General features: G+C 39.2%; 2 protein-coding genes across 6 annotated transcripts in view; one reads left to right on the plus strand and one right to left on the minus strand.

Moving 5' to 3' along the window:
- Nucleotides 1-7,693, plus strand: part of rars1 (arginyl-tRNA synthetase 1) — a 52,814-nt gene extending 45,121 nt beyond the window's left edge. For both annotated transcript variants that reach the window (XM_072590517.1, XM_072590515.1), the window contains 5 exons: nucleotides 904-1,013; nucleotides 1,574-1,679; nucleotides 4,866-5,038; nucleotides 6,286-6,533; nucleotides 7,506-7,693. In XM_072590517.1, coding sequence (XP_072446618.1) covers nucleotides 904-1,013; nucleotides 1,574-1,679; nucleotides 4,866-5,038; nucleotides 6,286-6,533; nucleotides 7,506-7,615 — 747 coding nt within the window. In that variant the 3' untranslated portion in view covers nucleotides 7,616-7,693. The remainder of the gene's footprint in view (nucleotides 1-903; nucleotides 1,014-1,573; nucleotides 1,680-4,865; nucleotides 5,039-6,285; nucleotides 6,534-7,505) is intronic.
- A 1,308-nt stretch (nucleotides 7,694-9,001) lies between these two features.
- LOC140491970 (rho GTPase-activating protein 7) overlaps nucleotides 9,002-17,985 on the minus strand; it is a 186,437-nt gene continuing 177,453 nt past the window's right edge. For all 4 annotated transcript variants that reach the window (XM_072590511.1, XM_072590514.1, XM_072590513.1 and 1 more), the window contains 2 exons: nucleotides 17,786-17,959; nucleotides 9,002-12,005 (listed from right to left, as the gene is read on the minus strand). In XM_072590511.1, the coding sequence (XP_072446612.1) occupies nucleotides 11,888-12,005; nucleotides 17,786-17,959 (292 nt within the window). In that variant the 3' untranslated portion in view covers nucleotides 9,002-11,887. The remainder of the gene's footprint in view (nucleotides 12,006-17,785; nucleotides 17,960-17,985) is intronic.

The raw sequence follows: 17,985 nt of genomic DNA on the forward strand, positions 1-17,985 counted from the left end.
AGCAGAATCAAGGGTTACGGAGAAAAGGCAGGAAAATGGATGTGAGGAGCGTTGAATCAACCATGATCCTATTGAATGGTGGAATCATTGTCCCTTGAAAGAGCAAACAGCCTATGCCTATTCTATTTCTTACTGTCTTTTTGTTTAATTCTTTATTTTGTATTGTCTTTCTACCATATTTTGTGTTGTCTTTCTACCATATTTTGTATTATCTTCCTACCATAGGCAGCACGGTGGCTCAGTGGTTAGCACTGCTGCCTCACAGCAGCAGGGTCCCAGTTTCGATTCTAGCCTCAGGTGATTGGCTGTGTGGAGTTTGCACATTCTCCCTGTGTCTGCATGGGTTTCCTCTGGGTGCTTCAGTTTCTACCCACAGTCCAAAGATGTGCAGATCAGGTGAATTGGCCATGGTACAATTGCCCATAGTGTTAGGTGCATTAGTCAGATGGAAATGGGTCTGGATGGATTACTCTTCAGAGGGTCGGTGTGGACTGGTTGGGCCGAAGTGCTTGTTCCCACACTGTAGGGAACCTAATTTAATCTAATCCAATCTAATCAAACTGTATCACCTCACACTTCTCTGCACTGAACCTCATCTGCCAGCTCTCAACCCACTTCACCAACTTGTCAATATCTATTTGGATTTCCACACTGTTCTTCTCAGTGTACAATTCTGCCAAGTTTTGTGAAATGAAGGTAAATCGTAGTGCATCAAGTAATTGGAGAGTATCAAATTTCTAGTCAACTAAGCAAGTAGCTCCGCCAATAACACGATTATTCTAATATCTATATCATAACTTTCATTCTGCTGTGTGTGAATTTGGAAAACTGAGCTTTAGAATGATCATTCTTGGCAACAATCTTATTAATTTTAAAAAGTGCTTGTTTTTACTTCCACTCCAGAGTGTCCATTTCCAGACATTCTTTGCAGCAGCCCAGATGATTGGCTGGTATGATCCCAAAAAGATCAGAGTGGAACACACTGGATTTGGTGTGGTCTTAGGTGAAGATAAGTAAGTGCTCTTAATTCTTATTTTCATGGTTTTCCGGCACATAATCCTTTTAAATATTGAATTATGATTTTCCTCTGAAAACAGTGGATCTTTCTGACATTGTGTTTTTGCACTTTTTGAAGAAATTGTGCTGAGGTAACACACTCCTTTCATTTCTCAATGAGGTTAAATTCTTCTGGGCTAAAGGGTTTGATGAGGAGTGGATTTAGCCCCTTGCAAACCTGGGCCCACAGAGCAAAATTTAAGGCAAATGGGTTAAATTCAGAAATCATTCCGCTATAGAAAAAGTTGTGTTTTGAAAATTGAGTGGCACTGTTGGGCTTTAGGGAGAACTCACATGACAGAATTAGGAAAGCGTTTAAATCTCTAAAGCATGGCTACCAAAAATTCACTGCTATCCCTTCCCAACAGCAACCCATAACATATTTATTAGGTTCTCACAGACTTCTTGGAGTAAAGAAAGTTTGAAAAATGATTTGGGTGATCTGGAATTTGATCAACAACAAATGAATACTTGAGAATTTTTATACATCAGCTTTCATTTTGACGTTTGTTTATAGAAAGAAGTTCAAGACAAGGTCAGGTGAAACTGTACGATTGATTGACCTACTGGATGAGGGTCTGAAAAGATCAATGGAAAAGCTGTTGGCGAAGGAACGAGACAAGGTAATGACTTTTAGTTGTAATAAAGTCTTTGCTACTCATTTCTTCTTCATTTTTCTTCACCTTAAAAGAAAAAAACATGTGGAAAGCTGGTGAGAATGGATGTATTCATAGAGGTAGTGGAGTATTTTTTCCAATTATCTTAAAAGAACAAAAAGGAAGGATAGGATAAATCATATTTAAAGCTTGTCATGAAAAATACTCCTCAGATCACAACATTTGATATTTATACATTATCTTCATTGTAGAAAAATGTCTCAAGGCATTGCAGAGACAAAATTTTACATTGAACCAAAATGGTGGAAATTAGGATAGGTGACCCAAAACTTGCTTAACACCCACCTCTTTAAGGTGTGTCTTAAAGAAACAGAAAAGGATGTTGCATGAAGGGGTTTAAAGAAAAGTTCTAGAGCTCAGGATCTAGGCAGTTATTGTCATGACTGCCAGAGGCAAGGGGAAGGAAATGTGGATTGATGTTCAAATGTGGGACAGTTGCAGAGACGGGGGAAAAGCAAAACCATATAGAGGCTTTATCTTAAATAAACTGAAAATATTTCTAAGTCCTGAATCCCGTCCGCATCTGTGGAAAGGATGATCAAGGTAGTGTTTCAACTCTTTCATCAGAATAGGAAGAAACGAAAGCTGAGCAGTAATAAGAAATGAAAAACAAATGCAGTGGAGCAGAAAAGCAGTGCGGAAAAGAAACACATACATGACTATAGTAGTAGAATGTCCAGTGAAGTACTTAAAGAAGTGAGTAATTAGTTGAAATTGTAAGTGTGATAAAATTATACTTTTATTCATTCTTGGACATCATTGGCTGGTCAGCATTTGATGCTTGTCCCATTTGTCGTTGAGAAGGTGGTAGTGAGCTTGCTCCTTGAAGCACGGCAGTCCTTGTGATGTAGGTTCAGCCACAATGCTCTTAGAAAATTCCAGGATTTGGGCCCAGCGATACAAAATGCAGCAAACAATAATATATTTCAAAGTTGGGATGGTGAGTGGCTTGGAGGGGAACTTGTAGGTGGTGGTTTTCTCACATATCTGCTGCTGCCCTTGTCCTTTTGAGGTTGAAGTCTTTGTGGGTTTGGAAGGTGCTTTCTAAGGATCTGTGGCAAATTTCTGCAGTGCATCTTGTAGATAGTACACACACTTGCTACTGAGCTTTGATGGTGGTGGGATTGGCTGCTTGTGGATATTTGTGGAACCATAGTCATCCAGAAAATGGAGAGTACAGCATTATACTCAAGACCTGTCTTGTAGACGTTGGATGGGCTTTGGAGAGTCAGAGGATGAGTTGCACGCCACAGTATTCCTAGCCTATGACCTGCACTAATGGCTACTGTGTTTACATGGTGAGTCGAGGTGACCTTCTGGTCAATGGTAAACCCAGCAATGTTGATAGTGGGAGATGGCGATACCATTGAATTTCAAGGGGCAGTGTTGTCTCTTAGTGGAGATGTTCATTTTCTGACATTTACATGACCCGAATGTTGCTTGCTGCATGTTACATTTGAACACTTTTTCTGCTGAAAGGGACTGTAGAGGTTGGGTAGTTTAAGTATATTTGAGGCTTATATAGACAGAATTTTAATAAGCAAGGGCATCAACAGTTAGGTAATCAGGAACAAGCAGGATAGTGAGGTTGAGAATGTTATTTGCCACTTGTTGCATTTAAACATGGATGGCTTCATTATCTGAAAAGTTGTGAGTGGTCCTGAACATTGTGCAATCATTGACCATCCTCAGTTCTGACCTTAAGATGGAGGGAAGGTCATTGATGAGGTAGCTGAAAATAATTGGGCCTAGGACACAGCCCTTAGGAACTCTTGCAGAAATTTCCTGGATCTGTGACACTTTACTTCCAACAACCTCACCCATCTTCTAGTCTGCCAGGTATTACTCTAACCACTGGAGACTTTTTCTCTTCTCTTCCCCCCCCCCCCCCCGATATCATTTGATTCCAAGTTTCCCAGGGCTTCTTGATGCCACACTTCATTGAATGCAGCCATGATGTTGAGGGTTGTCATTTTCAACTCGCCTCTGGGATTCCGTTCTTTTGTCCACGTTTGAGCTCATGTTTCAGTGAGGTCAAGATCTAGGTAGGCCTGGCGGAGCCCAAACTGGCTGTCAGTGAGCAGGTTATTGCTGAACAGGTACTGCTTGATAATGCTATGGATGACATTTTCCAATATTTCACTGATGATTGAGAGTAGAATAATGGGCAGTATGTGGATGGATTTGATTTGACCTAATTCTTGTGTAGAAGACAAGCTTGGGCAATTTCCCACATTGTTGGGTTGATGTTAGTGTTGGAATTATACTGGAAGAGCTTGGCTTGGGGATCAGCTTCAGTACTATTGCTGAAATGTTGGTAGGGCCCATAGCCTGTCAATAACCAATACCTCCAACCGTATTACGTGGAATAAACAGCCCCTTATGGATGCCTAGTTTTGTTTTGCTCGACCCATTTGGCATGACAGTAGTGTCACACAGCATGATGGAGGGTATTCGCAATATGAAGGTGGGACTTTGTCTCTATAAAAATTGTGCAGTGGTCACTCTTATCGATCCTGTCATCTCATCTTGCTGGTTCCATGACCACTTATCACCAGACCAAGTCCAGCATTTATGCCCTATAGGATCTGACCAGCTCGATCAGTAGTACTACTGTCAAATCACTTAATTGCGGATATTAAAATGTCTATGTTTTGCACCCTTGCCATCCTCACTGCTGCATCCAAGTATTATTCTATAGGGAAGATAATACATGGTAAACAACAATTATGTTTAATCTGAGGCCATGAGACCACGTGGGATCTGGAGTCAAAGTTGAGGACTTCCAGTGCAACTGATTCCTGACTTTATATCACTGTCCTGCCAGTGGAATGGTAGTGTCTAGCACATGGAGGCATATGTTGCATCAAAGACTTCACCTCCATTTAAAATTTAAATTAAGGTATGATTCTGAAAATATGACTATGTGGAGTTGTTGTTTACCTAGTCTGTAAGACAACACTCCCAATTTTGGGAGTAGCCCCTGGATATTAGTAAGGACAACTTTGCAGTGTTGACAGGGCTGTTTCTGGTGCCTGGGTTGAAACATTATATTTCAGTCTGTCAGTTCTTCTGTCCCTGCTTTCTGTGATCTGAAGTACCCACAACTTTTTTTTCCCCTCCCTCTTATAGGTATTGACATCTGATGAGCTTAAGGCAGCACAGGAAGCTGTTGCATATGGCTGCATCAAATATGCTGACCTTTCTCATAATCGGACCAATGATTATATCTTCTCCTTTGATAAAATGTTGGATGACAGGGGAAACACAGCAGCCTATTTGCTGTATGCCTTCACTAGAATCAGGTGAGACACCTTTGAAGACATGTTACTCTTCATAGGATACGGTCAGTATTATGCATATCACCACTGGTGTGGCAAAGAAGTGTCACATTAGACTCAAAACATTAACTTTCTCTCTGCACAATTATTGCCAAACTGGAGGGGTTTTTTCTAGCATTTGTTTTTATTTATATGAGGTGTCAGTATCAAATTTGTACCACTAGAGGTGCTCAGAGAGCTGTAAAAGCAGCTTCTCAATGTTATTTCATAGTGATATGTTTACTGTGAAGATACATTTTTGAAAAATGTTTATTCCCAAAAGTTCACTTAACTGCAGAAACTTTGTTCTTTATAACCAACCAGTCAGTCTTCAGATAAATGGAGTAATAAACAGAAACCCAAATTTATAAACAACTTTCAATGAGCGCTCCCACTCCAAGGGTTCACATATATTGAAAATGAGCATGCCAGCTTATCCAGCCACCACCAAGTATCAGCCTTGAAGGTCCTCATGGGACTTAAATTGATATTCCATTTAATTTCTAACAGTTCTCCAGTCATTACAATATAACATATTCAACTTTTCAACCACTTCAATCTTTAGAATATCTTGTCTTTGACAGTACAGTGAGAGCCACTAATGCATGTAAACAATATTCTCATTTTACTGTCAGTGGCTAGGATATCCAGGAGGCCTTATAAAATTGAAGTGACAATGCTCAAGCTTGGGCTATAAAATGGAAAGTGATGTGCTACACAAGTGTAGGCAACAGTACCATTTCAAGCAAGAGAGAATTTAATCACCTCTTGACATTCAATAGCAGTACCATCATCAAATTTGTACTTTCATTAATCAAACTCAGCTGGATAATTCTGTGGCTCAAGAGCATGTGACAGGTAGGGTATTCTGCAGCAAGTGAATCACTTTTGACTCCTGTAAGCCTTTCCACCAACTGCAAGGTAGAAATCAACAATATGATCTGATACTTACCTGCTCTACTAACACATGAGCCTGAAACTAGAACAAGGTACTGTTAAGATTGGGATCCCATCCAGCAGTGTAAACCTTCAGTCACTCCACACTTTGTCCCAGATTTAACAATAGCACTCCTTTTATCAATTCTTATCTGGAATGTGTTTAGATGTTCTATATCGATGGTGTAGAGCATCACGGAAAAAGAAAATCATATGGGTTTCTCAGTATGCAGGGGATTAACAAAGATGACAAAGTGTAGTCGCAATCATAGTTTTTCATGTGAAATCTTTTCCAGATCCATTACCCGGCTTGCAAACATTGATGATGCAACACTGCGGAAAGCAGCTACAGAAACAACCATCCTTCTCAGTCATGAGAAAGAGTGGAAGTTGGGTAAATGCATTCTGCGATTCCCAGAAATCATCAACAAAATCCTGGATGACCTATACCTGCATACTCTCTGCGACTACCTCTTTGAACTGGCCACAACCTTCACAGAGTTCTATGATAACTGTTACTGTGTGGAGAAGGACAGGCAAACTGGTAAGTTAAACTATATTTTTGCACCTTGGGTAGTTTTAGATTGACTGTGTAAAAGCGGTGAAGAGATTCAACTCCTCTCAATAACACGGAAAATTGAAATGGTCATTTAACATTTTAATTGGGGTTGTCACAGCTTAACTGGGAAACGTGCACCACTAATCACACTCCAGTTTCACAAGCTGTCACATTGTCCTTTGTAGCAGTCAAGCAAAGTGGCAAAAAGGAATTCACATCAGGTTTTTTTTCATTAACAAAAAAAAGCCTTATTCTTACACTTACACAAAAATTGAGTGAAAATGATTTCAATTTATGCATCTTAAACTATAACTTTTGAAATTCCAAACATGCACAGAAAACACGAATGATTATGACAGACAAAAACAAACTGTTCAACAATATACTATAACTGGAAAAGAATATACAGGGTAAACAAAACACCAAGGATAAATTGTCCAGACTCAAGGTGGAAAGTTATGTTGACCTCTTATTTTTGCGTTGATACAATGCTTCTGTGGGGTCACTTTAGTTTCATGGTTAATGAGGTGAACTTTTATGAATTACTACTTTTAAATCTTCATGGTTTGCCTTTTCCTCTGCCCTCCCAGAGATATTCTTTGTCTCCAACCTCTGCATATTTTCCACTCTCTGCTGCCTCTTGGATCTTGCAGGTTTTTTAAAAAAAATGTTAATCACTCACAGTGCCTAGCAGAATTTGCTGATCTCAAAGATGCTTGATGTAGTTTACTCTCATTCGGTCTTGTTGTTTCAAACAGATGAAAATTGTCTGTTGAAAGATAATGTTTAAACATTTTGTAGTGCCTACAACCCCAGTGACAATAATGTGCACTGGTTAAATGCAGATTAGTGGGCTATTTTAGAATCTAAATACATGTAAAGCTAATTCTAAAGTGCAGTATTTGATATTCCAACCTGTTCCTAATCCATTACACGATGTGTTTCTTTTTTACTCAGGTGAGGTTGTAAAAGTGAACATGTGGAGGATGCTTTTGTGTGATGCTACTGCTTCTGTCATGGCAGAGAGTTTTGCTATCCTGGGAATTAAGCCTGTTGAGAAGATGTAATTTTGCTACAGTAACAATTGCTTTCATAATCTTTTGATGCAGTTACATATCTTGATTAAAATGCTACAGTAAAAAAAAGTTTGTGTCTAGCTCCACTATGTTCCAACATTGAATATGATTCTTTTCATCTCAAATTTTGACAAAAAGTACCAAAATGCACCATGTCCCCTCAAAGAAGATAATAGCTTTGTGGCAATGTTACTAGACCAGTTACTCCAAGATCATCAGTCTGGATTAGAGTTCAGATCAATCCCTGGCAATTAGTGGAATTTAACTTCAGCTGTCAAGTTAATATAAAGTAAAGTATTATGAATTATAGTCTAGTCAGGGTCACCATTACTAAAAGTGGCATAAAAATCCACCCAGGTTCACTAGTACCAATCATCCTTCCCTCTCTATGGCTTCAGACCTCAACCACCCTTTGAAATGAATATAGTCTCTTACCAGGCCAACGAAAATTAGGGATGGACAACAATTCCAGGCAGCACGGTGGCAAGCACTGATGCCTCTCAGCACCAGGGTCTCAATTCCAGTCTTCAGTGACTGTGTGGAGTTTGCACATTCTCCCCATGTCTGTATGGGTTTCCTCCGGATGCTCTGGTTTCCTCCCACAGTTCAAAAATGTGCAGGTCAGGTGGATTGGCTATGCTAAAATTGTCCATGGTGTTTGGTGCATTAGTCAGAGGGTCGATGTTGGGCCGCAGGGCCTGTTTCCACAAGCCCACACTGTAGGGAATCAAATTTAATCAAAATGCTGGTCTTGTCCAAGATAGCCATGTGTCAAGAATGGATAATGCAGTGACCAAGATGAACTTTCACCTAGTATTCCTTGCTATCTGAGGAAAATTGTACCTGTATCAGACTTCACATGCTCTCAAGCATCTCATGTATTTTTGTTACAAACTTGCCATGGTTGGAGGTTGCAATGGAATATAGCAGGAAAGCTAACAGCAGTCCTTATTTCAGATGAATAATTCTTTCATGACCCAATCTAAAGTGAAACAAACTGCAGATAGAGATCTGAAACAACAGCAAATTGCTGGCAAAACTCAGCAGGTTTGGCAGTATCCGCAGGAAGAAAGCAGTTCACGTCTCTTCAGAACTGAACTAAAAAGCAATTTTGTGAATCGGGTATTTGTTCACAAAAGTTCCTGAAGTGATCTCAACTGTTGTACAACCCTAGTTCCCATTTGCAGTAAAACACAATCCTATGATTAGGTGCTGAGAAAAGTGCAATTCCATCTTGAAAGTAAGTTGATTGCTGGCCTTTTATTCTTAAATGTTGTATGGCACAAATAAACTGTAGAGACAGGGGAAATGTGAAATTTGTGCTTGTAATCTTACTCTGACAGACACAAGAGACCAAGAGAGATGATTTATAAACAATTGCTTTCATCATTACATATTTAGTAATTAGATTGAGTTTATGATGCACTAAATATATTTACATAATGAAAATACAAAATGTATTTATGCACATAAATAGATAAAAATGTAATTTGATTTCCTTAATTATGGTATTGTAATAAAATCAAATGTTACGTAACATAAATAGCTGCAGTTTTTTTTAAAAACAGGAATCCAGCATGTTGAATGACAGGTCTTATACCAAATGAAAGTGATCAACAGCTCAGGTATCCTTGAAGTTACCAACTGGAGTAGTATCTGTACACCTTTAATAAATGATACCACAATGTAAAATTGTTATACTTGTTACAAGAAATAGGAATGGAATCAATACTTGTGCAGAATATTTGTTTAGTTTACAATTGGTCCTACTTGGCATTCAGCATCATTGAGAGAAAGGTTGGAAAGAACAATAATCATTTGTTTAGTTCATTGATGTACAGTTTGAAATTATATGGGCCACTCATTTGCTGTTTTTTTTAAACTGAAGCAGGGATCAATGGGGTTAATCTTAACTCTGTAAAATGGGCACTGCAGTCCTTACAATGACTACAAATGTAATTTGAATAGTAAATACCAACATGAACCAGGGTAGTCACAGTTGGCTAAAAAAAAAGTTTTACAAAAATCAGTTAACCCTTTGATAAGTAAACTGGTGATAGCTTGCCTGAATGGTGTAGCTCAAGTTACAAATTCCTCAATTACTTCGTATTGCTAAAATGGAGGAAAGATCGATCATCATCTCCATCGCTCAAAGAATTTCTTGTCAAAGAGTCAGCACAAGATCTCGCAAAGGTCATATAATATACAAGCTTAAAAATACCATTTAAGAAATTTTGTTTCAGTAAAAGCAAATAAAAAGTGTTCCGTGAAATAGTAAAATTCTCAATTTAGCTCAACTTCCACAACACAAATTAAATCTCTATTTTTTACTCAATTGTCAACTGACAAATTCCTATTCATAATAAAGGTTTTATACCATTTGCAACACTTCTGATCGCTTTGATCATTATTTCTGATGTAGTTTGCCAAGACATGGAGATTGTCACCCTTTTCATAGCAGAGGGTTGGAGAGAAGTGGAGGAGTTGCATTACAAAATTAGAATTAGTTTTGAAAGTTTAATATTGCAAATGCTGGAAATTCAGAATTGGTAGCACTGGGAGATAAACAAAATGACTGTTTCAGATAGTCAAAGAAAGGCAAGACTTGAAACATTAGGCTAGATTTTAATGGGAAAGTGTGGCCCTGTCACTCTGGCTAAAAACGTTGGAGAGAGATCACTCATTGTATCAATTACTGCCCAAACGTAATTTCTTGGACTAGTGTTAATGGCTTTAAAAGGAGAAACTGCCATTTTTTGGGAGAGAGAAAGTCCAGTCCTACAGAGCTGCCATCCAAATCATGAATAAGGCCTTGAAGGCGTATTCAAATAGGAGGTACTCCACCCCTTGCCTAATAACAGTTCATGAGTTACCTGCAGTGTGGATCTACCCTGGATAATGTCATGGGTAAAAGACTGATGATGGGATGAGACTTTTAAAGTTGTCATTAGTCACTTAAAGGGCTTACATAGACCCAGAAGGTCATGGTCACCCAACACCTCCCCTGCCAATCTCACCAAACATCAACACCACCCCCCCCCAAAAAACAATTGGTGCACTAGAGACAGTTCGATAAGCAGCAGGAAAGCAAAATACTGGCTTTCATGTGCTGCATTGTACCCTCTCTCCATCTCTCACACAAACTAACAGGTGTTTAAAAAAAAAGCCCACTCACCTCTCGGATACTGCTAGAAATACTCAGCACGTCCAGCATTTTTTTTCTTTTTTGTTTAAAATCAGTCATATGAAAATTCTGTGCCCACACAAATTAAGCAGCCAATGAGAGGGAAATCTTTTGAAGTTAATCAATTGGGCTATGAACACCTAATATCCGTTAAAACAAAGTAGTAAAACAACAAAATGAGTTGTTAGGATTAATTGACTGCACTCGCGGTCATTGTCTCTATACAGAATGAAAGAAGGATTTGCATCATTAACCAGTTGGGAGCATTATGACAATCAGGTGACCATGCACAGATCTTTTCTATTGAAGAGGCACATACTTAGATGATCATTTTGCAAGTAGAGGCAGAGAGCTTTTGCTTTTCGGTGTTTTGTTGACCTACAGTGCCAGGGCTTTAAAAGAAAAATTGCTTTAAATTCTTTTTAAAGTACTCTTGTTAAAGATCTGTTAAGAAACCAGCAACCCTGAAATGTGAAATTAGTCAAAAAAATTCTTTGCATGAGTAGATCAGTGTTTCTATGGATGTCTGCCATTACAGATGTCTCACTTTCCCCATTACTGAGGTGTTAATGAACCCAGTACTGACATGTTGCCATGCTGTTGTCACCCACAGCAACTGTCCAGCTGCTTGTTACACCTGTTTGCAGCATAACCGCTTGCTGTGGATGTTGTTTCCAGCCAGTCTACAGCCTCCTTTGCAGAAGCCAAAACAATGCTTACATATCAAAAAGACACTGAAGAAATGCTTATAATTAGGAAGCAAACCTTATAGGTATTTGACCAAACTACAATTTCAATAGCAAAATTTATGACCTAAAACTCCCATTATTAGTGATGTGCATTAGTACTTTTTCAAAGCCCACCTTTCTTTCCCAAATTAAACACATTCAACCTCCCACCCCCGTGAAATCAGGAGCAGAGAGTGTTTGCTTTGGGTGTTTTCGCTTTCCCATTGTCCCCCACTTCCATCTGTCATTACCATTGCAGTTGTTGGCTTGATATCCCAGTTGTGGATGAATGGCACTTAAAGTATTGTTGAGTTGATGAAAACACTTATACAACAGAACAGCATAATTGTTTCAAATTTTTGTTTCCCGTGGTTCAGCATCAGGTACTGTGAAGGAGTCTCTAATCTTGAGGAGTTCAGCAGCGCAGTGATAGCCAAATACTTTGTTGTACCATTCTGGAGTTCGTCCTCTGCAAGAAACCAGGATAAGGTGAACGTGAAAAGCTTTGAATTTTGGCTTGCATCATAATTTCTAGTTATCTAAAACAACTATTTGCATTTATTATCACATCTTGTGGTAAAATGTTTAAGAGTCTTCAACGGATTAGAACAAACCTTATACGCTGCAAAGCCTGGTTTGTGCACATGTCCATTTATAAACAAAATCAGATGAAACAGTTACTGATAGACTAAACTAGTATTGTATTCAAGGATGATGTTTAGGCTGCAAAATCAGTGGATTGTGATGATTGAAAATAGGAGTTGCCAGTATGTTTATGGGCATTCATGATTTTGAAATATGAAAATAAAATCATTGGTAATTTAAATGACCTTTTCCCAGGAGCTTAAACTGTTTGGGGTATCTCACTTGGGAACCTCAAATGAGGATTGGTCATAACACTCTCTATCCAATGAAGTAAACATCCTGCATTTTTCTGAATCATCTGATGATCGTTTTTGCTAGCAAGTTTTGAGAAGGTTTGTAACTCAGGCTGTAGGTTTGCTCGCTGAGTTGGAAGATTCATTTTCAGATGTTTTGTCACCGTACTAAATAACATCCTCAGTGAGCCTCCGGACAAAGCATTGTTGGTGTTTCCTGCTTTCTATATAATGTTTGTGTTTCCTTGGGTTGGTGATGTCATTTCCTGTTGTGATGTAACTTCCTGTTCTTTTTCTCAGAGGGTGGTAAATGGGATACAAGTCAGTGTGTTTGTTGATAGAGTTCCAATTAGATTGCCATGCTTCTAGGAATTCTTGTGCGGGTGTCTGTTCAGCTTGTCCTAGGATGGTTGTGTTGTCCCAGTCAAAGTAGTGTCCTTCCTTATCTGTATGTAAGGATTGTTTTTGCACTAAGCATCCTACAATTTGATATTTCATTATCATACAAAGTCGAACACCTTTCCACTCGGAGGAAACTTCCTCTGTCAATCATCCATCTATTGCATTCAGTCTGAACATGATCCTTTAACGAATTGTTGAGACACTCATCTAAAAAGGTTGATCCAGCAATGTTCGACCTCTCAATATTACTGCAATGAGTGTTTTTGTGCAGAGTTCTTGATTATTGATACTTTTGACAGGACTTAATGGGTACTCATGTCTCCCAGTGTCCTATGAACCACTAGGATTTGGTTTGGCATGGAGGCAATTTCTTGGTAATCTTGGAACAATGTTACTCTTAACACAAGACTAGCTTTGTTCGAAACCTAGCTACCTCGAATAGCTATTGCCCTGAAAATCTGCTGGATTTAGAGTTTGATTTGGCCCAGTTAAGCACACCTTGGATTTTTGATGACAATATAGCCGTTTGTATGATTTTCAAGGACCCATCGAGATGTGCATTTCTCAAGATAGGCTCGTGACTGGTCTTGTTCTGATGGTGCATTTGGTCATTAGCATTTTCTCTAGGCCAGATTCTTCCTTCTATCCTTGGACCAATTTTGTACTTACTAGCAAATGATTCCATCACTGGAGTACAAGTTAACAAATGTTATGATTTTTAAACTTGAAAAAAGTATTGTACCAAGTTCTTTATTGCTGGGCCACAGATTTCATGTTCAGTCACTTGCACTGCCATGGGGAATCTGTGTTGTCACGCCTAAAATTCCTGCATATATTCTTCACAGCACAACTCATCCTACCTGCTTGGTCTCATACAAACACAAAATAGGAGAAGTAAACCATTTAACTCCTTGAACTCAATCCACCATTCAATAAGGTCACACTGATCGTGTGTGGTGCGTTTCAAATTCTACATCTCCATCACACCTTAAAAACCTTCACATCCCCTTTCTAAGGGCAATCTATGCACTCCTGCCTTAAAAATATTTAATGAGCTCATTTCAGAAGCAGAGAATCCTAAAGTTGCACAACCCTCAGAAAAACTCTCATCTCCTCTAAAGACACTAATTTTAACAGTGCCCCTGCTAACACTGAGAATGAAACATCTTTTTCAACTCCACTTTATCAAGATGGTTCAGGATCTTATACACTTCAATCAGGTCATCCCTCACCTGTTCTAAACAGAAGTGAAAAGAAGACTAGTCTGACTAACCTATCCTCAAATTAATCCATTCATCCAGATATATAATAAACATACTCTGAACCACCTTCAATGCATTTTATATTCTTCCTTAAGTTAGGAAATTAAAACTGCACAGAATATTTGGGAATATGGCCTCAGTGGCCTGCATAAGTGAAGCATAACATAACATATTAAATTTATATCATAATAAAACATAGCTTTGCATTACCTTTGTTTTGTATCTACATGCTTTTGGTAACTCATGCAGTAGAACTCCTGAATCCCTCTACACCTCTAAATTCTGCAGTCAGTCAGTCAGTATTCATTTAACTAATTCTTTATGATTTCACTCTTCCTAAAGTGAAGAACTTCACATTTTCCCACATGATATTCCATCCATTAATTTCATGCCCACTGAATGCATCTTCATCCACCTGTAACCTAGGAATACTTTACAGCATATTTTCCAACCCATCTTAGTCAATTGTGAATTTAGCTACCCTGTCTTTACTCCTCTCATTAAGTCATTGGTGCAAATCACAAAAAGGTAAGGCCTAGACACAGATCCTGTCAATCAGATAAACACTCAATAATGCATATGGTTTTCAGCCAATCTCCCATCCATTCTAAATGTCACCTCCTATACTTTGTGCTTTTATTTTCTACAATAACCTTTAACATGGTACTTTGTTATCCTCTTCTTGGATTTCCTGAAGATCCTTCTGCAGGTTTCCCTTTAATCGACATCTCATGTTACTCCTTCAAAGAACTCCACTAACATTGGTTACAGATCAATTCCCCTTTGAGACCTTTTGACTCCCAATTACATCAAGTTTCTCGAAGTGCACAGCTGTAATCTCCAATCAGAGATTCTAACACCTTCGCCATGACAAACATCAAGCTAAATGGCCTGCAGTTTCATGCATCCCTCTCTCCTTGAATAGAAAGGTTTATATTTGCTACTTTCCAGTCTGATGGAACCTTTGCTGAATTTGGAGAATTTTGAGAAGTTAACACCAATGCATGTACCATCGCATCAATAACCTCTCATACCCCAAGCTGAAGTCCACCTGGACCTAGAGACTTGTCAGTCTGCAGTTCAACAGTTTGTTCAGTTCTCCTTCCCATGTCATAGAGATGTACAGCTCGGAAACTTCCTCTGGGAGCTCATTCCATATACATACCACCCTCTGCGTGAAATAGTTGCCCCTTTAGGTCTCTTTTATATCTTGCCTCTCTCACCCTAAGCCTATGCCCTCTAGTTCTGGACTCAATTTCACTAGGTTTATCTCTCCTTACCCCATCCTTATTTATAGCTAATACTGAAATAATGTTTATACCCTCTCAAGTGAAAGCAGAAGCAAAATTCTTATTTGTTTAAATCTGCCATTTCATACTTACTATCAACTCCCCATTTTCACTTTCAAAAAGGGCCAACACTCACTTCATGTATGCTTCTCCTTTTTAAGTCATCACAGAAACCTTTGCCATCTGTTTCTACATTCCTAGCCAGATTCCATGGATGGTGGGTCATCCCTTTAGATTTCTTTGACAGCAGACTAGTACTTATTCTAAAATCCCTCTAAAATGCCTGCCACTGTACATCCGTTGAGTTCACCCTAACCTAGAAAAGTCAAATTTACTTCAATTAGCTCAGTCTATGTATTCACACGGTTACCCTTCGAGTTAAATGACTAGTCTTGAACCTAATATTCACCCTTTCATTCTGGATATAACAAGTAAATCAGGTGAAAGCAAGGATTGCAGATGCTGGAGATTAGAGTCGAGAGTGTGATGCTGGAAAACCACAGCAGGTCAGGCAGCATCTGAGGAGCCAGGTGAGTCAATGTTTCAGGCAAAAGCCCTTCATCAGGAATCCCAAAATAATCAAATCATATTGCAGTCACCGTCACCCAAGGCAGCCTCGGAGGTTAATTAAACACTATACCGTATCAAATCTAATATTACCTGCTCTTAAAAGCATTCATTGAACTCCTTATCCAGGCTATTACTGCCAATTGGATTCTCCAGTTTATATGCAATTAAAGTCACCCATAATTATTGTCATCGCTATAACAAACACCCAAGATTTATTGTTGCATACTTTGTCCCACATTGTAGCTATTCCCAGCACTGCCCTCTTTCTCTTACTACTATCTTTCATCATCTCTAAAGCAATTCTTCATCTGATCTGCTGTGGCAAGGTGTTCTCTAACTATTGCACAAATGCCATATTTGATTATCAGTGCTCTCTCTCCATTAGGCAGAATAGCTCCGAAAGGTTGCATGAATACCTTGGTCCAATGGTATCCCCTAGTGTCTTTTTGACTGTCTAATCTCCTCAGTTGCAACAAAAGAACACATATACAATTGAAAATTGATTTCATATAAGCAGCACAACATTATGTGTAATGATTTTTCGAGAATGGTTTTGTGCAGGGAAGGTCATGTCTTACCAACCTAATAGAATTCTTTGAGGAAGTGACAAGTTGATTGATGAGGGAAAGGCTATAGATGTCATATACATGGATTTCAGTAAGGTGTTTGAGAAGGTTCCCTGTGGTAGGCTGATGGAGAAAGTGAAGTTGCATGGTGTCCAGGGTGTACGAGCTAGATGGATAGAGTACTGGCTTGGCAACAGGAGACAGAGTAGTAGTGGAAGGGAGTTTCTCAAAATGGCGAATTGTAACCAGTGGTGTTCTACAGGGATCCATGCTGGGACCACTCTTGTCTGTGATTTTCATATTTGATCTGGAGGAAGGTATAGGTGCTCTGATTAGCAAGTTTGCAGATGACACTAAGATTGGTGGAATAGCAAATAGTGAAGGGGACTGTCAGACCATGCAGCAGAATTATTAGATTGGAGAGTTGGGCAAAGAAATGACAGATGGAAAATAAGAGGTGATGCATTTTGGAAGGTCCAATTCTAGAGCTACTTCTACAGTAAATGGAAAAGCCCTGGGTAAAATTGACAGAGATCTGGGTGTTTGGTTCCATCGTACCCCAAGGTGGCAATGCAGATCGATAGAGTGGTCAAGAAGGCATAAGGCATGCTTCCCTTCATCAGATGGGGCATCAAGTACAAGAGTTAGCACATTGGACTTTGGTTTGGCCACATTTGGAATACTGCATACAGTTCTGGTTGCCACGTTACCAAAAAAAAAGGAGATGGGTGCTTTGGAGAAGGTATAGAGGTGGTTCACCAGGATGTTGCTTGGTATGGAGGTTGAGTAGAGTAGGTTTATTTCCATTAGAAAGACAGAGGTTGAGGGAGAACCTAATTAAAGGTCTATAAAATCATGAGGGGCAGAGGCAGAGACAGAGTGGATAGCAAGAAGTTTCTTCTTCTCTCTCCCTCTCCCTCCCCTTCCCCTCACCCCCAAAGGGTCACAAGTTCAAAAGGTGAGAGGGGGAAAATTTAAGGGAAATATGCATGGGTACCTGGAATGCATTGCCAGCAGAGGTGGTGGTGGTGGTGAACATGATAGCAATGTTTAAGGTATCTAGACAGATACGTGAATGGATATGGGAGCAGAGGGATACAGATCCTTAGAAAATAGGTGAAGGTTTAGATAGAGTATCTGGATTGGTGCAGAATTGGAGGGCCGAAGGGCCTGTTCTTGTGCTGTAATTTACTTTGTTCAATTGAAGAAAAAGAACACCCTTAGAATCTCTAAAGAACTTACTGGCACCCAAGTCAACTCCCTTTGAATCCTTTCCACTTACCTCGTATCTATTCGACAGACATAAGAAAGCTTGGATTTTGTTGCTCCAATTGGCTCAATGAGATGTTGGGATGTGATCACATTTGCTCGGACTCCAATTAAAGGAGCTTCTTTAATATCCACACTAGTGGCAGCTAAAAGACACATTCCTGTTTGAGTGTCTGTCTGCCACGTCCTGGAATTAAATAAAAATATAGAGTG

Source organism: Chiloscyllium punctatum, chromosome 20 (genome assembly GCF_047496795.1).
Source record: "Chiloscyllium punctatum isolate Juve2018m chromosome 20, sChiPun1.3, whole genome shotgun sequence".
Classification (NCBI taxonomy): Eukaryota; Metazoa; Chordata; class Chondrichthyes; order Orectolobiformes; family Hemiscylliidae; genus Chiloscyllium; species Chiloscyllium punctatum.